Genomic DNA, 23,496 nt, shown 5'->3' with positions numbered 1-23,496 from the left:
TATTACTTGACATAAAATAAGGTGTAATTCCTACTCATTATGTTTCTTTTAGAATGCACCTTATTTTGTCTTTGTTACCTCCCCAAGTACCGCTACAGATAACTAATATGATTGCAATTCATTACTTTCAAGCTTTAAAGCTAGCTGTGTCTTTCAACCTAACTGAGCCACTGGACTTGATTGAGATGCCAATTCTACATTGCTCAGTTGATAAAAATTGTGACTCGCTATCTTAAAGAAAATATTAATTTTATTTTAAATCAGACATGGTTTACCAACAGCACATTGACTACATACTTCCATTTAGGTTTCCTTTCAATAATTTAACATATCTGTTCCTTGTTCACTCTCTCAAGCTCTGTCTGTCTCTTGAATATGACAATAAATATTCTATTACATTTTTCAATGCATAGAGAAATCTTTTTATGGAATACTGTTGAAAATTCCAGCTGTAGTTCAAGCCTGCATCAACAGCACCACACTGTGGTCAGATACATATCTGCATACAGTGTTTTGTTGCACATTTGTCAACAAGGTACATTCAGGCCTCCACATATGCAGGTTTTTCTTTTGCAGATTTGATTGTTCATAGATTTGACATAAATGTTCTCTCTAGGAATCTCCTAGATCAGTGGTTCTCAACCTGGAGTACCCAGATATTTTTGGCTTTCAACTCCCAGAAATCCTAACAGCTGGTAAACTGGCTGGGATTTCTGGGAGTTGTAGGCCAAAAACATCTGGGTACTCCAGGTTGAGAACCAGTGCCCTAGATTCTCCAGTGTCAACTTCTGCTGGAGGACCTAGAGATCTTTAGGTTCCCTGCTGTGATTCTATGGCCAACTTTCAGTAGAAACCTAAAGGTTCCTCAAACCCGGTTTGAGGATCAGGACATCCATAGGGATGCCAAGGTGCTTGTTTATAAAGCTATTGTCCTCCAAACCCTGTTATATGCCTGCGAAATATGGACTGTGTATAGACGTCACACTCAACTCCTGGAACAATTCCATCATGTTTACCTCTGAAAAATCCTGCAAATCTCTTGGGAAGACAGGCGGACAAATGTCAGCATGCTGGAAGAAGCAAAGACAACTAGCACTGAAGTGATGCTCCTATGCCATCAACTCTGCTGGACTGGCCACATTGTCTGAATGCCCGATCACCATCTCACAAAGCAGTTACTCTACTCCCAACTTAAGAACGGAAAATGGAATGTTGTTGGACAGGAAAAGAGATTTAAAGATGGGCTCAAAGCTAACCTTAAAAACGGTGGCATAGACACTGAGAACTGGAAAACCCTGGCCCTTGAGCACTCTAGCTGGAGGTCAGCTGTGACCAGCAGTGCTGTGGAATTGGAACAGGCACAAATGAAGGGCAAAAGGGAGAAATATGCTAAGAGGAAGGCCCGTGAAGCCAACCCTGATTAGGACCACCTTCCACCTGGAAACCGATGTCCTCACTGTGGAAGAACATGCACATCAAAAATAGGGCTCTACAGTCACCTACGTATCCACCACCGAAGGCCATCACACTCAAACAACAAGGGATCACCTAAGTAAAGTAAGTAAGTAAAGGTTCCTAGAGAGGTTGTCTCAGGTTTAGAGAATTTTTTAAAATTTCCACAGGTATTCTGTCTTCCAGCAAATGTGGAGGCTGGCTGTACATATATCAGAAGACTAATATCTCTCAAGTTCTATTAATTAGACTTCATATCAATAGAGTAATGTAATAATGCATCTGTTTTATTTAATAAAGTAATTTTACTGTAAGAACATTTTAAGAAAGAATATTGAGACAACAAGTTCGTATTGCTAAGATGTAAGGCAGGAGTGCAAAATTCTTGACCGTTCAGATGCTTCAATTCTCTCTGGCCAGTGTGGTAAGGGATTATGGTAGTTTTAAACCAAAAACATATAGAGAAGCAAAGATTTTCCACTGTGATGTAAAAGGACACACCATCCTTTCAATTAAGTTAACAAAAGTAAGAGAATATATAAAAAAAACACAGTGAGAAAAATAATCCCCGACTAGCTTTCTTCTGTAAACAAAGATTGACATTAGAAAACGGAAGTACAGTATAACATCCCCCAACATATCATTCACTGCCAAAAATGGCCAAACACTAATCTCCAAGATACTGGCTCCTTCAAAAGCTAGTGTCTGAAGACTGAAATAATTGGAAGAAGAAAATACATAATACTTTTGTTCTTGTCAGAGACTGATGATACAGAACAATGACAGCAGATCTGGATTTGTTCACTTCACACAAACAGACAGCTAAAGTCATGCATTTACAAATAAGTCCACGCGGCAGCTGGAATGACACATAGAGTATTCCTATGCCAAAACTGTGAAACACTGGAGCAGAGAAGAGGTTCTTGACAGACGGTATCACTGCTGTAGAGCTCTTATCTGCTTGAGGCCTGCCACTAGGATGTTTGTGCTAAACAAGGGCATCTGTAGAACATGAAGCATTCCAACCGCATTATGGAATAGGTAATGGAGAGTGGAGAAAGACAAGACCCAGAGTGTGTTTCAACTTTAAAAAAATGAAGATATTAATCACTGTGGGACTGAGGCATGTTATTCTTGAACATTCTTAAGAGTGTCCTAGAATAAGATGCTCCAACATGAAACACTATATGTATACGTTTGATCTTTCTAGTATGCTTACAGTTTCACACATACTTTTCACTGCAGAATTAACTTAATTTCTTTCTGGTAGTTCTAGAAGAAATTGCTCAATTGGCAATAGAACTACCTTCCAGAATCTTCTTCGCTCACTGTCCTTTTCTTTTAAACAAGGTTTTTACAAATTGAATGTTATTTAGCAAACACTTGTAATAACAACAGGTTAGGACATATCTCTTGAGAAAAACAGTCAGTCACCAGAGCCTCTAGTTCAGATCCTTGGCTCACTGTCTGTAAGCTTAGTCAACTAGAGTCTGGAGAAGAGCAACAAGCTATCTGGTAGTTTGTGGCATATTAGATATTTCTATCTGCATGTCCTCAGCTTTGAACTTTGAACATGTTTTAGCCCTGCTAGACCCTTTAGTAAAGTCAGGTGCTTTCCTGTTATGTCCAGATCAGAAGATGTAGCCAGGGTTACCTTTCTGTTTTGAATAATCCCTGCAGAGATCCAAAAAGCACAAGGATTTTATTTACTACTGGAATTCGTCCTATGCATTGGCCTACTTGTAGAAGCAATTTTGCAATACTGAATTATGGTGAAGTCGAAATGTACCCATTTTTAAAATGACTGTGGGCAAGAATGTATATACTTTTATTTTTTCCATCTCATATCATTATATTTAATTTGACACTTGCTTCAGCTTTCCAGAAACCTTAACTTTTCTATAGAGATAATGCATTTTAAGCTTGAGAGGGTTTCTCTGCTTGCTTCTTTGTGATAATGCCAAATAACTTTCCAAAAATAAATAAGGTAATTGAAATATGGAACATCATACAGTATTTGCTGAAATAGCTAGAAAGAAACCTCTTCTGAGGAGCATTATTAGTAAAAAGTGTGATCACATTAAGAAAACCAGTTTAAAGCAAAGTTAAACAAGGATGCAAAAATCACATGGTAATGTGGCATGAGGTACCTCAGATTCTACAATAAGTCCATTTCTTACAGGAAATAAGATAATAATTTCCTAATAGACTGCCATTTCTCACAATATTCCTTGAATGGGATAGAAACGGGTATATAAGCTTTTTATGGAGCACACAAAGGCATTGTTTAAAAAGAATATGGGACTTGAAAAATTCTTATGGCGTCAGAAGGATCTAATTAAAGGCACTTCTGTATCTTTTTAGAAGTAGAATGAATATAATTCTTAGAGTATGTAGAAGACATAAATAGTATGCATAAGGATGTCTATGTAACATAAACCATAATCAGTTCAACTCACAGACTTAAAATCTGAAATGCCAAAAGTCTATACCTGTAGATCAGTAGTAGGCAACTGAGTACCCTCCAAATATTTGGATTATAACCTTCATGATCCTCAGGCAGCACAGTCGTCAAAGATTATGTGTTTGTAGTGCAAGGCACTGGGAGGGTAACAGGTTACCTACCTATTGTTTAGGCCATTGTTATTTATTGAACTATGACATCCGTATGTTGCTTTGTCGTCTATCCAACCACAAGAGGGCATTCACAACATGACAGTTTCCTTTCTGTTTAGAAAGATTCTTATGTTTAGAACAGATACTGTGTTATGTGAGGAATAGCAGTATTTTCTGAAATTTTTAGTAACATATAGTAGCTAGGAATGTCAGGGCACATAATCTTTTAAATGAGAAACAATTCAGGAACTACACAATCAAATCCTATGTGGTAGAGAAATTATATCTACTGGGCCTGCTGTACAAAGTTTGGCTCTAGGGAGGCATGGCATACCACAATTTAAAATACAGTATAGTATCCTTCCATGGTAGTGACAATATCACTGTTGGTCTCCAACCAGTCCAGGAGGCAACGGACCACAATTTCGGTGACATAAGGGCTGTAGTTCTGATTTACACAATTGTGAATGTGACGGAGATGGCAGCCTTTTTCAGCATCTATAGACATAAAGCAAATATGGAATGGTAAATGGATGGTCAAATTCTCCATGCATCCATATGCTATGTGTAAAGGTGTGGGCGCACGTGTATTTAACAATCTGAATATATTCAAAAATAGTTCCTCTGACTGCGTAATTGTGAAAGTCCTTTCAAGTATGTTAATTATTATTATTATTTAGTTCAGTATTGATTTGCTTTGTAACAAAAATTATAACTGTCCATGTTGAAGAGACAAAATCCTGCATCAAAATGTTGTTTTGAATTCTTTGCATTAGATGAACAATAAAATACAACCTCTATCTATATCAGTACATTATGAACTTTCTGTATCCTGATCTACTATAGTCCTCAGTGCCTTTTGCTAACCAGTCAGAGCTCTTTGATGAACTGCACCCCCCCTAAGGCGGTCCCATCCATTTGTGAAAAAGCTGGGTGTTCATTCAACTCCCAAGGCTAATGGTCCTGCAGGTCCACTTCAGATAAGGGTTCCATCACAAGTCTTTTTAGAAACAAGGAAATAAATCAATACTTCTCAATTCCCTGAATAAACATGAAGATATATTTTTTTTAATTCCTAAAAAGGAAAAAAGGAAAAAAGCAAGAAGCACAGTCATGGTGCAGCCCTCCATGATCCTGCTGAAGGCCAGTGATGAGCACTAATTCTTTGCTATTGCTCACCCCTGCACTAAATGTTTAAGAGGGTGCTCATTACCACTCAATCATAGCTTGCTGTTGCTTCTTGGAAATGTCACTTTCCCCATTATGGTATGCAGACATGTAGCGGCTGGAGACAGTTGAGGAGATTGATGGGAATCAAATTCATACAGCCACATGAGAATGAATTTCATCAGCAGATATGAAGCTGTCTACACAAGCAGAAGTCTTCGGAACTTTGAAAACTGATTTGGTTGTTGAATTATAAATATACCACTATTATCTCTAATTGTTAATTTTTCGCTAAGGTATTCTGACAGGTGCAGTCCAAAAATTATTTTTGAAATGGATTGCATGCATAGCTGTATACTATAGTAGCAGTGGCCATTTCTATCTTTTTCATAGCAGTTAATTTCCTTTGGAGTGTGAATTATACAAGGAATTTGTTATGATTGAGCCTCATGGCTCTGTTACTGACAGACGTGGGCGTAAGACTCCTCGAGAGTCAGATACTCTCGAGGAGCGAGAAAGAAAAAGACTGCGAGACATTTTTGCAGCACCATCTGACGAAGAGTCTTTTGAGGGGTTTACGGAGAGAATGGAGGAGGGGCTGGTTAGCTCGGAGGAGGATGAGATGGATTGGACTCGGGTAAGGGAGGAATTGGGTGCCACTGGTCATGATGGGATAGAAGATGAATGGGGACCTTCAGGATTAGACCCATGGCTTAGCTGGAGGGATGGGACGGGATCCACAGCTGGAGATGCTGTGGGGCGTAGTCAGAGGTGTTCCAGCTCTGATGAGGAAAGTGATGAGGAAACGCCCGGGTTAAGGAGGACAGCTGACAGTGATGAGGATTTGTAACTGGCATAAAATGGGGCTTGGGAGCAATTGCAAATTGCGTTGGGCAAGGTAATCTGGACGAACGCTTGGGATCTGTGTGGGACGCTTTCCTGAAGACTGGTGTGTTTTCCTGTGCTGAGACGTAAGTTGTTTTGGAATTCAGGGTCAGACGGCGGGAGGAATTGTGTGGGCATTTGTTTGTGCAAACCTGTGCTTACTCTTATTAGCTTGACCTTCCGTCGTCTTCTTGACGGACGCCATCTCCTGTTTTGAAAACTCGGACTGAACTGACCACGGCTTGTCTTCCCCCCTTCTTGGACTTGGAATCTACAAACGTCTGCTTCTGGCTTTGATCTACGGAAAGGAACTGGGTCTACTCTACTGCTACAATCCTTGGCTGATCTGTTCGTGTTGGAAATCCTGTCTGCTGTGTGTGTGGGAGCGACGCAAGTTACTCTAAGCACAGTGTTGGCAGCAGAGAGGAATCTGCTGCCAATTAGTTGCATTCTTTTGTATCTTTTGTTCCTCGGCTTTTGTATTGTTTATCCCCAGGCTGAAGCAAGCAGTTTGTTTTTACCCGGATTAAACTCCGGTTTAATCCGGTTTATCTTTTGAACGTTTTTCCTTGCCCCTTTTTGCTCCTAAAGGCTAATACTGCCTGGCCCTTGTATTTTACGGGCATTTTTGAGTTCTGTAATCCAATAAACTCTGTTATCTTGAACCTTGTGGCGTTCTGTCCTTGACAGAATTTTAGAGAACTGAACATGAATAAAATGCTTGCGTTTGTAAACAGGGACCTGACTAAACTTACATTTTGGTCTTTTACAATCTTCTTTGAGGACTTTGAGGGTGACTCTGTGCAATTCTCTATCTTGCTCAGTTACCTGGAGGACACAGGAGAAAAATATGTACATTTATCTCTTGATTGAATTTATATCTTATCTGTCTCCCAGAAATTGGACTCAAGTTGCCTTACATTAAAAGTAAATAAAAATATAATTAAATACAAATTTAAAGTACAGTTAAAACTTGAAAAAAATGTTTCAAATGTAACACCAGCTTGGTAAAAAGCCCCTTTTTCAGCAAACAGCTATTTATGAAAACCTGCCTTGATTAAAAGGACTTTGCCTGCTGGTGGAAGGACAACAGGAAAAGCAGCCCATTTGCCCTTCCTCAGCAGAAAATTCTATACATATAATACACATTATTTAAAAGACAAGATCCAGATCCAGGCCTACAATTAGAGGTAACTATATTTTTTTTCAAGAAGCACAACAATGGAAATGAAGGCTCCCAATTATCTTCAACATACAAAAAGACTCCAACATGCAAACAAAATCCAAGGCAATAGGTATCAAATTCATCTATAGCCTTGGATTTTGTTTGTATGTTTGCACCATCCATTGAGAGCCTATGGTAGTACAGACAATTATTCTGCTCAAAGTTTTCCATTTACCTCACCATCACCCCATTATGTACATTCAAGATTTGTTTATACATGACATGGATGAAGCTCCTGTGTATGCAGGCTTTCCACACGCAGCTGACTATATTCAAGTGGACCAGCCACGTACACTACCTCATTGTTGTGTAGTAGTGACATGCTAGAAACATGCTCCAGATTTGTATGTGTATTTAAATGTGATGAGAATACAAACACCAAAAACATTTACACATTTTTCATCTTTGATAAGAAAGAATAGCTCAAAACATCTTGCTGAATAAACCGCCAGTTGCCACAAGATTTCTTGCACTGAAAGAGGGCAAAATAATTTTCTTTCAGCAACAACTTTTTTCACAAACTTATTTTCTACTAAGACAAAATATCTTTTGCAAAAACCTGACTAAATGTTTGCAAAATAAGCCCCCAAATGAAAAAGAGCAAAACTGAGGTAATAATCACACTGCCCACTCTGTTTATGTGTGATTTCCCCCGCATATGCTAACATGTGAAGAAGATAAGGAAATAGCTACACAATAACTTAGGACACATGGAAAGCACCACAGGTATATGATGTAATCGTTTCTACAACATGTGTATACCAGAATTTTGATACTTACATAGTACATATCATTGGGATTCTTTGATTTCTGGAAAAGAACACCTTTATTTTCTAGAATCCTTATTGCTTCCAGAAAGGACTCCCTAATCAAACTGGAAAAGGAATGTGGCTTGGAATCTGTCTTGAGTGGCATGAGGGGAAATAGTAAAAAAAAAAAAAAGAGAGAGAGAGAGAGAGAGAGAGAGAGAGACATATTGGTACAAGAAGTATTCAAGACAAACTTCTAGGTTGTTTATTTGGAGTCTACACAGGATACCAAAATCAGGACCACCCTCCTACAAACAGCAGCCTGTGAGACTACAGCAGCTTTTGTACAGACCTTCCCTCAGCAGATGGAATGCTTTGCTGCCAGAGTAATTTATCTTATAAGACACACTGATCCATTTTCAAAATAAAAATGAACTGAAGGGATTGCAAGAAAAGAAATAGATAATTATTCACTTTGGTCTAGCGTATCAATTCTGTCTGAAAATAGACTTTAATTAGGAACACTCTGAGCAAGCTGACATAAAGCTCAAGTCAGATGACTCCTGAAAGAGAATAGTTAATGATGAATGTCTTACAGCTGACAGGAAAAGCACAAGAAATAGTATTATCATAAAAGTACAAGAGGAGCTTGTACTTCCAAACACTTCTGCTTCTCTAACTTTATTCATTGGCTTATAAGCAAGACAACACTGAGTGTACTTGCTTGCTCCTTAGTCTACAATATGGATGGTTACAAGCCACTTTCCTCTTATTCATATTAATCTAGTGTATTTAGCTTGAAGGGTCTTGCTTCTGGTTTTGGGAAGGGGGGCTCTCACTTTAGTACAAACCTATCTACTACCCCTAAATATACTTCCTACACATATAACACATCATCAGTTGTCTGCTGACCTCCTCCTGTTTACTTACAATTAAGTCAATAGTTTCTTTCAATTAGGATATTATGTTTAGATTCGCCCTGCAGGTAAACTGTGGAAAGAGAATGCATGACTGCCTCACCCTGTAAATTTACTAGCTAAATGCAGGTTGTAATCTGGATTTTCCAGGTCTACATTCAGCACTCCAACCACTGCTCAACACTAATCCCTACAATAACAACAACAACAACAACAACAACAACAACAACAACACTTCATCTATCTACCACCCTATCTCTCCCAGAGGACTCAAGGCAGTTTCCAACATAAGCAAAACATTCAGTTGCCAATAGGAGAGCATACAATAAAAGTAACATCATCAAATAAAAACAAACACAAAAATTTAAAATCCAGTTTCAGTCCACTGGAAGTGCCGTCAGAGTGGATGATGAAGCAGCTGCTCCCCCCTGTGGCCAGAATCAAACATCCCCTCAGGAGAAGGTTAAATTGCCTTTGTGTCTGTCTGTCTCGGTCTATGTTTGATGTGTTTATGGGCATTGGATGTTTGTCCTATGTGTGTATAATGTGATCTGCCCTGAGTCCCCTTCGGGGTGAGAAGGGCGGAATATAAATACTGTAAACAAATAAATAAATAAATACTCTATCAGATGGGTTCAAGATACCAATGGCCAGAATTTCAGAATGGACATGGCCAACTATGAAGGGCTAGGCAAAGGCTAATACGACAGAGTATCAAAGGCCAGGGAGGCAGATAAAGTGCAGAGCAGGGTCCTGGTTGGCAACCAAGAAGGTGGAGTCTAGGGACTAATCATGCTCAAAGACCTGCTAGAACCATCAGGTTTTCAGGTCCCTATGGAAGGAGGACAGTGGGGCTTGCCTGATCTCTCTGGAGATGGTGTTCCAAAGTTCCACCACCGAGAAGGTTCTCTTCCTCGTCCCCACCAACTGTGCTTGTGACGGCGGCGAGAGCCTGGGGAGATGTGATCATGAAGATAGGCAGGGCCCAAATCGTTTAGGACCCCTAGTATGGTCTTAGAAGATAGTTTTGGGGCTTCATTGTGTAAGGAAATCTACAGAGAGATTTGGCCTAAAGAAGGGTACGAAAGCTGCAGCAAGAGGTTTTTCGGCAAAGAATACACAGATGATGAAACAGAGAGATTATGCATATATAAAGAAAAGGGAAAAGAAAGAAAATGTACCAAGCACTATAGACCAGGCATGGGCAAACTTTGGCCCTCTAGGTGTTTCAGACTTCAAGGAATTGTGGGAGTCTTAAACACCTGGAGGGCCAAAGTTTGCCCATGCCAGCTATGGGCATACCTGTTTTACAAGTCTGTAACAGTAAAGCTCCTTTTTACATCTGCTCAACTATTTGCCTTATGTCAGAAGCTTGTAGAAGCATCAGCATGGGAGAGTAAATAAGCATGACTCAACAGCTGTCTCTAGCATATTTATTGAAAATGTAGATGTATAGGTTTGCCCCCTAATATATTTTTTCATGTCAGGAATGATTTGAGAAACTGCAAGTCGCATCTGGTGTGAGAGAATTGGCCATCTGCAAAGACGTTGCTCAGGGGATGCCCTGATGTTTTAAATAAGAAAAATTGAAATTGGGAAAAAGTCATTAATGGATGGACTTTTGAAAAAACTTTTCAGTAGTTTCATTAAAAGGTTCATTCAGTTTTTATTTATTTCTGCAAAGCTTTTGTGTGCATATTATTAATTTTGAATAAAAAAAATTAAAACATGCTGAACTGCTCTCTCTTTTTTTTGTAGTGAGGACTCTATCCCTATTCTTTCTGTTACTTATGCCTTGGGTAAAGTACATGCTTAGGAAAACAAGAAAGTGTAATAGAGTTCCTCTTTCAATTTTTCTAGCTGAAAAGATATAGCCATGTCAGAAAGTACTTGCTCTTTGTCTTACGTTTTGCTTTAAGTCGCAGGAATGGCCTGTGAACTTTTTTGCTGTCACCTACTTTGTACAGACATTGTTAGCACTGTCAATGATAGCACTGTCAATGTTGGTGTTAGCTTAAAGGTATTCAGTTTCTCACTTCTGTTCTTCGCATCCTTCGGGAGCTGGCACACATAAACCTTCATGGCCTTTTTGCACCCCCAGACATGTCTGGATCCTCTCCGATTCCTGCATACTCAAACAATTTCATCTTAAAAAAATATCAAAAACTATTCCTGGAGGCTTTCAGAAACAAAGAATTAACTTAACAACCCTGAAAAAAATTAAAACAGCTGGAAGTCACTTCTGGTTACAATTTTGGTCTGAAAATGGGATAGCTCAGCCCACCCCTGCTTTATATTAAGAGTTACTACAACCCCCAACCATAAAAGTGTTTCCAATGCCAAGGTGGGAGTAGGTTGTGTGTGATGTTATACCAAACATCAAGTACAACATGGCAGAAATGCTGATATTATTTCATTGTCTTCTGGGCCTAGTGTTTTCAAATTCCCCTTCCATAGATACACCTTCAGCCCCAGAAAACCCAATGATAGGTTGGCCTTAAGTAGGAAATATGTAATTATACAACAAATGTATAATTTGCTTACCTAGGACAACACCTCACACATTTGACAGAGTCTGTGGAGATGTCTGCCACAATAAATAAGTTTTCCTTTGTAACACAACGGAATTCTCTTACAAAGGCATATATTGGTTTTCTTCCAATTATCTTATAGCCCTCCGTTACCAAAATGTTCAAAATTTTGCAGTTTTCCAATCCCTAGTCTAGGATTGGTTGACAATTCTCCCTCTTTAGTAGAATCTACAGAAATTACATTATATTAAACACTATTGGTTGCTAGTGCAGAGAAATTGTACCAGGTAAGCTTGAAAAGTCAGGCGTGCTTATCTAAACTTCAAAAATTAATTCTGATGTACATAAGAACATACTAAGAAATGAGCCCTGAAAGGAAGATCCAGGTCAGCCCTCCACCTACCAACAGGCTTTTCAAATATCTCCAAGGAAAGGATTTCTGCTCTATTCCTAAAGGAGATCCCACCTTTACATTAGGAAGAACTTCCTAACTGTTAGAGCTATTCAGCAGCAGAACTGTCTGCCTTCGAGTGTGGTGGAACCTCCTTCCTTGGAAGCTTTTAAACTGGATGGCCATCTGTTGGGGGTGCATTGATTGTGCTTTTCCTGCATGGCAGGGGGTTTGACTAGATGGCCCATGTGGTCTCTTCCAACTTTATGATTCTATGATTCTAACCAGTAGGAAACAATATGGACAGGTTGCTTACCTGTAACCATGTTTCTTCGAGTGTACTCTGTGAATTCACACTAATGGAGAAACTGCGCCTGCGCAGGTTCCGACGGAAACTCTTCCAAGCTGAAGTTCAAATTTTGGCGGTAACCACGCCCCCCTTCCCAAGGGGCATATAAGGCAGCCCCGGGCGCCCGCTCTCCAGTTCCTGCGCCGCCAAGGCAACGAGAAAGGGAGAGGTTTGCCAGAGGGGAAGGAAGGGCGGGTTTGTGTGAATTCACAGAGTACACTCGAAGAAACATGGTTACAGGTAAGCAACCTGTCCTTTTTCTTTGTGTACTCTGTGAATGCACACTAATGGAGACTGACACGCTAAGGTCCCGGACGGTGGGACAAGGCAAACTCGACAACCAGTGAATGTCCAAACATAAGTTTATTAGGACATATTGAGATAATAGTCCCAGGAGACCAGTGCAATAGGCTGTCCGAAAGGACCAGTGCAATGTCAGTATGAACATAACATAAGAGACAGAACATATCAGGAAAAAAAGAACACTAAATAAACGTAATACAATACGAAGTTGAGTACAGTGTATATGAACGCTCTCCCAGGGGAAGAGGGGAAACATCAGATAACTTGACATGCCCATCAGGGTGAAAAAAAGTGTTACAGAACAACGTCCCAACACAATTAGGGGAAGAACATGTCCTCGGAGGTATAGGCATGGGGAGAAAACTGGCCCCATAGCTTGAAGGAGAGGTATAGAGAGTCACCTGCGGGTGAGTATAGGGAGAAGGAGGCCGTTTGAGAGTCAGGATAGGAAAGATGAGAGTACCGATCTTGCGAAGGCCGAGTCCTTCAGGGCCTTGTTGTCCAGCCTGTAGTGAGAAACAAAAGTAAGTGGGTTCGACCAGATTGCCGCTTTGCAAGTGGAGTCGAGCGGGATACCCCTGAGGAAGGCGGTCGAAGCCGAGAGGCCCCTCGTCGATCTCGGACGGATGGATGGAGGGGGAGGGCGCTTGGCCAGTTCGTAAGCCAACTCAATGGCCTGAGCGATCCAATGGGACAACCTTTGGGAGGAGATGGGATTACCCAACTTGTCCGGGGCATAGGCGACAAAGAGTCTCTGAGTCTTACGGATGCCCCTGGTACGGTCCTTGTAGAAAAGGAGTGGTCTGCGAACGTCGAGAAGGTGAAGTTTCCGCTCGAGAGGAGAGGAGGGATTAGAGAAGAAAGCTGGTAGGACAATGTCCTGATTGAGGTGGAAAGCTGACACCACCTTAGGGAGAAAAGTAATGTCCGGGCGAAGGACAGCACGGTCGTGGTGGAAACGTAGATATGGCTCATCGACCCTGAGGGCAGCGAGCTCAGACGGCCGTCGTGCCGAAGTGATCGCCACTAGGAAGGCTAGTTTCCACGAAAGCAAGCGGAGATCGGTTGAGGCCAGTGGTTCGAAGGGAGCAGATGTGAGTTGAGAGAGCACAAGTTCGAGGTTCCAGCCCGGCGTAGGCGGAAGCGACGGCGGGCAGATGTTATTGTAGCCTCGGAGAAAGGTTTTGATCAGGTGGCGAGAGAAGAGAGACGGCTGACCATGGCGTTGAAAAGACCAGGAGAGGGCTGCGAGGTAGGCCTTAATAGAAGCGAGAGAGAGTTTTCTCTCGACAAGAGTCATGAGGAAGTCGAGGACCACCGGTACCGAAGTCGGAAAGGAGTCGATGTCACGGGATCGAAGGAAGGCGTGAAAGCGGGAAAGCTTGTAGGTGTAAGCTTTGGTTGTAGCTGGCTTATGGGCTGCCCGAAGAACATCCTGGAGGTTTTGTGGGAGGGAGGTTAAGTAAGAATCCTCCACGCAGTGAGATGAAGAGAAGGAAGGTCCGGGTGAAGAATCTGACCGTCCTCCCTGGAAAGAAGGTGTGGCGAGGGAGGGAGAGGGCGAAACGTTCCTCTGGAAAGATGAAGAAGGGCCGGGTACCACGGCTGGCGGGGCCAAGCCGGAGCTATGAGGATCGCTGTGACCGAGATCGAGAGGAGTCTTTCGAGGACTTTCGGTATGAGGGGAATAGGGGGAAAGAGGTAAAGCATTTCCGCTAACCAGTCCAGTAGAAAGGCGTCTCCCAGGCAGCCTGGAAAGGAGTTCGGGGGGAGCCTTGCTCCGTAGCGGGATAGCTGAGCGTTTTGGGGAGAGGCAAAGAGGTCTAGAGTAGGTCGCCCCCAATCGAGGAACAGGGTGTGGAGAATTTCGGGATCGAGCTTCCACTCGTGGGAGGAGGAAGTCATCCTGCTGAGGGCATCTGCCAAGTCGTTCTGGGCACCGGGAAGGTGAATCGCGGAGACTTGGACCTCGTGGGCTATGCACCAAAGCCAGAGGCGGGAGGAGAGGTGCATCAGCTTTCTCGAACCCGTACCGCCCTGCTTGTTGATGTAGAAGACTGCTACTAGATTGTCCAATTGAATGAGGACGGACTTGTGGCAGATGAGGCGGGAGAAAGCTTTCAGGGCTTTGAAAATGGCGAGAAGCTCGAGAAAGTTTATGTGGTTGGTCCTCTCGGATGGGACCAGAGATCTTGGACCGTCAGGCCGTTCATGTGGGCTCCCCAGGCATAGGTGGAGGAGTCTGTGGTTATAGTCATTGCAGGCAGGGTCGGATGAAATGGAAGTCCCCTGCACACGTTTCGGTGAGACGTCCACCATGAGAGGGATCGGCGAACGTTCGACGGTATCGACAGGTACTTCGAGTTGTGGTGGTAGAGCGGCTTGAAAGTGTCTATAAACCACCTTTGTAGGACCCGAAGACGCAGCCTGGCGAAGGGGGTCGTGAGAACCGTGGAGGCCATGTGGCCTAGAAGGACTTGAATGGCACGGGCTCGGACCCTCCGGGCGGATCGACATAGGGCGATCTGGTGGCGGAGAGCTAGGAATCTGTCAAGCGGTAACGAGACGGTCTGTGTAACGGAGTCGACGAGAGCTCCGATGAAGCGAATTTTGGTCGATGGGGTGAGATGTGACTTCTCGGCATTGAGTTGGAGGCCGAGAGAGGTTAGGAGACGCAGTGTGAAGGAGACGTGGCGTTCGAGGAGGGCAGGGTCGGGCCCGACCAGAAGCCAGTTGTCTAGATAAGGAAAGACCGTGATGCCATGTAGCCTGAGGTGGGCCGCTACAATGGCAACAACCTTGGTAAAGACCCTTGGCGCCGTGACTAGGCCGAAGGGTATTGAATTGATAAGTTTGGATAAGTTTGGATAAGTTTGATAAGTTTGGTCGAGGACTTTGAAACAGAGGAAACGTCTGTGAGCCTCCCTTATCGCTACGTGGAAGTAAGCGTCTCGTAAGTCTATGGAGGCAAAGTAGTCTCCCCGCTGCAGCATCGGGAGAATAGAGGCAATAGAGACCATTCTGAATTTGGAAGGACGAATGAAGACATTGAGGGCCCTTAAGTCTAGAATGGGGCGTAGCCCGCCCCCCCCTCTTCGGGACCGTGAAGTACCTGGAGAAGAAGCTTTGCGGGTCCAGTTCGGGAGGAGAGAGACGGATGGCCCCTTTGGCCAGAAGGGCATCGATTTCGGCCAGTATTTCTGGAGAAGGAGTTGAAGAGAGAACGTGACCTGTAGGTGGGAGCTCTGCGAACTCTAAGGCGTAGCCCTCTTGGACAATGCGGAGAACCCAAGCATCTGAAGTGATGAACTCCCATTGATTGAAGAAGGGGGCCAGGCGGTCGGCGAAGGCACAGGAGTGTCGAGGCAGCATGGGTTTTACAGCGGTAGCGGACGAGGAGCTTTGGCAAGAAAGGATGGCGTCATGTACGCCGGTGAGCCTGCGGAGGAGCGGGGGTGGTTCGATCCCGTTGCTTTTGTGGATGAGGCCCTTGACGGGGTTGATGATGGCTTTGATTGTTCGAGCCCGAGGGGCATTTGAAAGATTGGTGCCGGAAGGATTGCGGCGGGAAGCGGCGAAAACGATGAGGTAACCAGCGGGTACGCTGTGGCTGTGGTTGGTCGCCACATTTGGACGCAAGAATTTTAAAGTCATGATTCGATTTGAGTTTATCATCGGTACCCGAATTAAATAGTCCGAGTGCGTCAAAGGGGAGGTCCTCAATGACCTGCCTGGAGGATGAGGATAGACCGGACGACCTCAGCCAGGCATGGCGATGGATGGCAATCGCGTGGGCAATCATCTTGCCCGCCGTGTCCCCGGTATGTTTCGCCATCTGGATTTGGTGGTGGGCGAGCGAGTCAGCTTCCTGTTGGAGGGTGGTAAGAACGGAGCGGTCTTCGTCCGACAGTTTCGCGAAGAAGGGTTGTGCCTTCTCCCAGATAATCTGCTGGTAGGCACCCATGCAGGCTCCGTAGTTCGCCATCCGGCAAAGTAAAAGGGCTCCAGAGTAAAGCTTTCGACCCACGGCGTCGAAGCGCTTCCCTTCTCTGTCGGCCGGAGTGTTTGATTGACGACCTGAGGATTGGGAGGCCTTGACGCCCAGGGAATTAGGGTCGGGGTGGTGCTTCAGCCACTCCAGGGAATCGTCGTCGGTACGGTACCAAGTCTCGATTCTCTTCGAGGTTGGAGGTATGGAGGATGGGGTTTTCCAGGAGGCCTGGATAACGTCTGAGAGATAAGGAAAGAAAGGGAGTAGCGTGGCCGGCGGAGCTTGGGCCTGCACCCTTTTGAAAACTGGATCAGACACTGCTTTGGAGGTCTGCTTAATCTCCATACCCAGGGCGTCGGCCATTCTGACCATTTGATCAGAGAAAGCACGAATATTGTCAGTAGGTGAAGGCGGGTCCGCCTCATATGCATCATGAGGAGGAGAAAGGTCGAGGCCGAGAGAGACCACCGAGGCCGAGAGGACAGAGTCTGGGCGGTCAATGTTGACATCTTCCTCCTCAGCCCCTTGAGGGGACTGAGGGGGAGAAGAAAGTACAGTCTCGGGGGGAGGCATGGCCTCACGGGAGGAGACAGCCGGGAGCCGAGAGTCTTTGGAGGCTGAGGCCTGGGCCACTCGAGCCAGGCGAGCGGTTTGTCTGCCACGCTCCGGTGTCAAGGTCGGAGGAAAGAGCTGTTGGCGCGATGAGTGAAGCGGTGCAAGAGGCTCCAGTACTGGTACCCTGACCACCGTTTGGGTAGAGTGGTGGGGTGAGTCCTGCAGCTCTCCATCAGATAGGGGCTGCGGAGGGGATTGAGAGACATCTCTAGGCCTCTGGGCCGGCACAATCGGCGAAGACCTTCTCGAGGAGGTTGCCGAGGAGGATGGCGGGTCCCTTTTTGAGGAAGCCGCTGAGTCAGCCGTTTCTTCGTCGGCGGTTGCTTAGACGCAACCCTCAAGGATTTGCCTGGTGTTGGAGGAACCACAGCTGAGTCAGATTGCGCTCGACGAGACTCCTCGTGAGCCCTCTTAAAGGCTATTTTGATAGCAGAGGAGGACGGAGGGGAGCCGATACGAGAGCGGACCGAGGTTATCGAGGCGAGAGAGCTCGACGTCGAGGAAGGCCACACCTTTCCGGAGCGGGTCAACACGGTAGCCGTCGTCACGGTACACGGTGGCTTGACAGGCTTAGCGGCCCTGGAAGTTCTAGACCAGGGGTCCTCAAACTTTTAAAGCAGAGGGCCGGTCCACAACCCTTTAGACTGTTGAGGGGCCGGATTATCATTTGAAAAAAATACGAATAAATTCCTATGCACACTGCATATGTCTTATTTGTAGTGCAAAACAACAACAATAAAAGAACAATGCAATATTTAAAAATGAAATCAATTTTAACCAACATAAACCTATCAGGATTTCAATGGAAAGTGTGGGCCTGCTGTTGGCCAATGAGATAGTCAAGTTAATTAGGATTGTTGTTGTTGTTGTTGTGTGCCTTCAAGTCATGTCAGACTTTGGGCGAGCCTAAGTCTAAAATTAATTAATTAATTATTTACTAAATTTATTTACTACATTTATATCCCACCCTTCTCACCCTGAAGGGGACTCAGAGCAGCTGTATGGACATACAATATATTATTAGCATAGCACAATATTAGCGTTATATAATACTATATTGAACTATAACACTATACTGTAATATTATATGTACTATATAACATAGAATTGATATTATTGTATGGTATTATTATTAGTATTATATTATATAACATTATAATATTTTTATCAATATTATATGCATATGCAATATATTATATTATTAAAACTGATATAAAAATATTATATTATAAAACTGAGGGTGGGGGCCAGGTAAAGGACCTTGGAGGGCCGCATCCGGCCCCCGGGCCTTAGTTTGGGGACCCCTGTTCTAGACGCCCTGGATGAGACCGAGGAGGCTTTAGCTGTCGGTGCCTTAGCTGTTGGCGCCGACATTGCTCTCAGAGCTGAAGACGACGACGCACTCGACGTCGACGGAGTCGGTTCTGGAGCGAGAGATTTTTTGTAAAGCGCCGCTCTGAGCCTAGCGGCTCTGTTCTTTCTGGCCTGAGCCGTGAGAGCTAGGCAGAAGCGGCAGGTACCGACCACATGAGCCTCGCCAAGACAGAAGAGGCACTTGGCGTGGCCATCGGAATCAGGAATTTTAGCAGCGCACTGCGTGCAGCGTTTGAAACGAGTAGTAGACATGCGAAGAGTCCGAAGTGAACCTTGCGGCGGAAAAAAAGGAACTGGAGAGCGGGCGCCCGGGGCTGCCTTATATGCCCCTTGGGAAGGGGGGCGTGGTTACCGCCAAAATTTGAACTTCAGCTTGGAAGAGTTTCTGTCGGAACCTGCGCAGGCGCAGTTTCTCCATTAGTGTGCATTCACAGAGTACACGAAGAAAAACCAGCTGTTCTTATAGTAAAGGAGTTTTTCTTCAGACTTGCCTTCCTGCAATTTACACTCACTTCCTTATCTGTGGAAACAAAGATTAACTGGTTAGCTAGATGAAGATTTTTATCAAAGCCATGGTTTTGATAATATTTCTTTACAGCTGGGGTGGCTAACAACCCCATTCCTTCCTCTACATTTTGCTATCCTTCTTGCTGTATTTTGTATTGTAACTAGCGAATTAAAAATAAACAGAGAACTCAAGCTGTGTTTTAGCCAGAGATGAATTTATGCTGATTAAAAGGAAAGATAAATCACTCAGTGTGGCACACATGTATACAAACAGTGAGTGGGGACAACAAAGGCGACATTGCTGTAGTACAGTTCATGAAGGACTGCTAGACATTATAAGACAATTCGACTGATAAATGTTGGAATTCTAAGGGTTTTTTAAGGTTTTTTTTTAAAATGATTTGTAATCCTTGTCTGATCCCAGCTAATGCTAAAACATTTAGGAAGCTGTGAAATGTCTTTTTTGTGCACTGTGACCCTGAACTTCAGTGTGGGTTAGATGACACTAACATGCAAGAGAGCATGCTGTCTCCCAGTAGATACTATATAAGGAAAGCAGACATGCAAGTAGCAGGGATAATTCTGTTGTACTAGTGTGTTCTCCAGTCTCTGGATTTGAAACTCAACAGGAGTCCAGCTTAGTCTATTTCAAGTGTAGGGAGCTTATCTGAGTGGTGACAAGAGGCAGAAAGAAGAAGTAAGCTATCATGATTCTGAGAATGCAAGAAATCCAGAAGAGAAGCTCTATTACTACACGCTGAGCTCAAAGACAGACAAGGAGAGAAAGAACAGACAGTTCCAGAAATCCAAACCAGCAACCATGTAGAATAAAAGGCCACTCACCCAACCTTGGCATTTTAGATCTTACTTAAATTGAACCATGCTCTGTAGTCTCATTTCATTCACTAGCTACTATATCAGTTATTGCTCTCAACAAACATAAAGGGAATAGAAGTTAATTTGGCAGTTAGCAGTACCAGCTTAATGCCTAAGCTGATGTTGGGCCCCACTGGAGAATTATAAAGAAAAGCAAAACTTTACACTAAATATATGTCAGTACTAGGTATATGTTTGCTGCCAGAATATGGCACTATATGTGTCAGGAAGAAAAATAAAAAGGTCCAGATAAACAACACAGAGGATTCAAATTTTCATTTCATTCCAAAAAGTAATGAAAAAAGTAAAAAGTAAGAAGTGCCAGCAAGGGCTTGGAAAATATTACTTTTTAGCTAAATTATGTTCTTTGGAATATTTTTCAGTGTATATCCCTGTACATTAGTGCAATTCATCACACTAATGAGAATTGTTGCCTATCTTTGCTTCGCTATTGAGGATTTTTTAACCTCTTGCTCTTGGCCTTATTAAGTTAAGAGCTATCACTTAAGTGCTTTGGTGTTGAAGATGCATAGTAAGAAAGTACACACATGACATGACAAAGGCATATGAAACTGAACTTCTCAAACTAATATGGACTTTACAGGGATCAGGGGAGGCAGTTTAACACAGAGGTGCTCTGTGCTCTGGATGTGATGGTTCACATTTTTCTAAGTACTGTAGAGTCTCACTTATCCAACATTCACTTATCCAACGTTCTGGATTATCCAACGCATTTTTGTAGTCCATGTTTTCAATATATCGTGATTTTTTGGTGCTAAATTCATAAATACAGTAATTACTACGTAGCATTACTGCATATTGAACTACTTTTTCTGTCAAATTTGTTGTATAACATGATGTTTTGGTGCTTAATTTGTAAAATCATAACCTAATTTGTTGTTTAATAGGCTTCTCCTTTATCTTTCCTTATTATCTAACATATTCGCTTATCCAACGTTCTGCCAGCCCGTTTATGTTGGATAAGTGAGACTCTACTGTATAATAATGCAACATCTTCCAGCGCTCGAATAATGAAATGTATTATTGTGAAACAAATATCTAAGTGAATGAAAATCTCCTACTGATACAGAAATGAGGACAAAATGATATTCCACTCAGGGCTATTTGAAAAGGTCCTCAAAACAAGGTATATCACTCAAGAAAAAGGTGTTTCTCGGAAATCATTATTTTACCAATAAGTCATGGAGACAAAGGAATGTGACTTGCTATGGTCATGCAGTAGCTGTCAAGCTGAGCTGCAGTTTTAAAGCAGAGTTTCTAAGAACTGTGCATTACATAATTGCCATTATGATGACTCAAAATACTGGGCTAAAGAAGTCAAAGGAGATTTGTCATGACTGTAATAATACTGTTCCCTTGTGACCATGGTAACTGTTGCACATAGTCCTTTAACTACTGAGTTGAATAACTTGGAAGAACCTTCAATCTTCATCGCAATGCCTTATTATGGCAGCTAGTTTGAGGAACTGATTCCGTCTCCACTGTTTGATGTTTTTCTATTATATTCTGTGCCACAGAGCAGCAGGGTTCTAATTAAGATCCAAACCTATCTGCTTTACTAAAATTCAATGACAAAAAATTCTTTTATGAAAACAAATGTTGCCAGGAACCAACCACCAAGATGTTGTTCACGAGTCCCTGTGTAAATAGGCAAGAGATCTGTTGTTACTTTAATTCAGTGAGCAGTCTTGGAAGGATTTAAACCTCCAACAGCACAAGGACTCTAAAATATAATCTTAAGCAAAAATATAGCTATGCATAAATGGGAAATATGCCAAGAAAGATATTTCCTTTTCCTTCTCAGTTCAGTATTTACCTATAATATATTTAAAGAGATAGAGGTTTATATGCCAATGTTTGTTATTAATTGTAACACTGCAGCAAGGGTTTTATAAAATTCTGTATGAAAAGCCCAGATCTTCAATTGCTGCCAGCATACATAATTTCACATCAACTGGAGTTATTCAAATTTGCACCAGGTGGGTTTCTGGCTCATGGCCTTATTCTCTGCACGCTATGAATCTTTTATAAACACATTTCTATTTAACCACAAATCGAATGAAACACAGACATCTCACGACATTGAAAAGCAGTCCAAATCTGAAACAAGCACTTACTTTATGTACAACTCTGATTTCAATTACAGTTTAGGGTTTGGAGTCTCTTACCACCTTCCCCATTCCCCCTTTCAAAGTTTTTTCTCTGAATGTCCAAGAAGAATGTGTAATACAGAGCAGATGTCATCATAGACTTTATAATTTCCTACAGAAGGTCTCATCTTTTTAATATTCTGTGACCCAATTATTTTGCTCTGCCATAATTAAGTTCAGAACTCCCCAACCCTGGCCCTCAACTGGTGCATTGTCTTAAGAAGACCTCCCATACTCCAGTACAGTTTCCCGACAGAGTTCTGACAGAAGTGACTTAAAGCAGGAGGCTAAGAGACACTATTAAGTTCCTTCGTCTTGTTAGTTTTACAGCTTTAACAAACTTACTCCCTTCAGGACTTATTGCATATATTTAAAGCCATATGTGGAATTCAGTAGTTCTTCTGGTTTCCTAAGATTCATAGCTTTTGCTGCCTTTCAAGGTATTACCTTCTAGTTTTCATGACTGGAGATAAAACTCTAACCATTCGTTAGTGAAAAATTATTTTTTAAGATAGAAATTATGGCATAGATTATTATTTAACTCATTCTTATTATTACATCTCAGTTGACTTAAGATTGAAACAATTCCTTACACAGTCACTTTTACTCACTTGTTCAGCAGCGGTGCCCTGTCTGATCAGATCTACAAACTCTTCCACTGTTTCCAAATCCTGCTTATAGAAGCTCTGAATCTTGTTCCTCAATAGAAAGGCTCTTATCTTTTCACTTAGAACACTGACAGAGCCAAACAAGCTGGCCACACCTTGACTGCTGCCAATGAAAAATAAATTAAATGTGCATGAAAAAGATATCGATGGACGCTCAAACCCACTTGCCATAATATTAGACTCAGAAATGTAAATGATTGTCGCACAAAGATTTAGAATTAGAACAATATTTGAGAAGGAATTGTCCTTACAAACACTTTGAGCAGTGGTGGCATCATTTTTTCTGTGGAATACAGTATTATGCCTAGTTTCAATATACCACAGCAACAGAAAGTTTCCTTTATGGATGACCACATCTCCACTTACTGGAATAGAAGTCCCATAGCTATTCTGAAGTTCTCAATTCAGCCTCTGTGGATTAACTGTGGAATATCTGGACCCCAATTAGAAAACCCTGAACAAAGACCAAAGACCAAGGGATTGAACAGGAATCCCCCAGAATTGTCTTTTCTGTTCATCCCTCCAGGAAGGAAGAGAACCACTGTAAAACAATGCCAACACGGTCCATCCCAAAAAAATATCACAGTCCATGGTATTGAAAGTAGCAGAACAAAGAGGGACATACTCCCCTTGTCCAGTTCCCTGCATTCACCAAGTATAAACAGAAAGTACATACATTTGACCCACTCCAATTCTGTGACACATCCTT

General features: G+C 42.7%; 1 protein-coding gene across 6 annotated transcripts in view; it reads right to left on the bottom strand.

Moving 5' to 3' along the window:
* Positions 1 to 232: 232 nt before the first annotated feature.
* The window catches only part of stn1 (STN1 subunit of CST complex), a 61,094-nt gene continuing 37,830 nt past the window's right edge, over positions 233 to 23,496 (bottom strand). For 5 of the 6 annotated variants that reach the window (XM_008106602.3, XM_016992172.2, XM_062976291.1 and 2 more), the window contains 4 exons: positions 22,731 to 22,890; positions 8,126 to 8,248; positions 6,876 to 6,948; positions 233 to 4,566 (listed from right to left, as the gene is read on the bottom strand). In XM_008106602.3, coding sequence (XP_008104809.1) covers positions 4,409 to 4,566; positions 6,876 to 6,948; positions 8,126 to 8,248; positions 22,731 to 22,890 — 514 coding nt within the window. In that variant the 3' untranslated portion in view covers positions 233 to 4,408. The remainder of the gene's footprint in view (positions 4,567 to 6,875; positions 6,949 to 8,125; positions 8,249 to 22,730; positions 22,891 to 23,496) is intronic. The other variant, XM_003218493.4, reaches the window with a different exon arrangement.

This window comes from Anolis carolinensis, chromosome 3 (assembly GCF_035594765.1).
Source record: "Anolis carolinensis isolate JA03-04 chromosome 3, rAnoCar3.1.pri, whole genome shotgun sequence".
In the NCBI taxonomy this organism is placed as follows: Eukaryota; Metazoa; Chordata; class Lepidosauria; order Squamata; family Dactyloidae; genus Anolis; species Anolis carolinensis.
The sequence above is the reverse complement of the archived record's forward strand: the minus strand, read 5'-3'. Positions and strand labels throughout refer to the sequence as shown.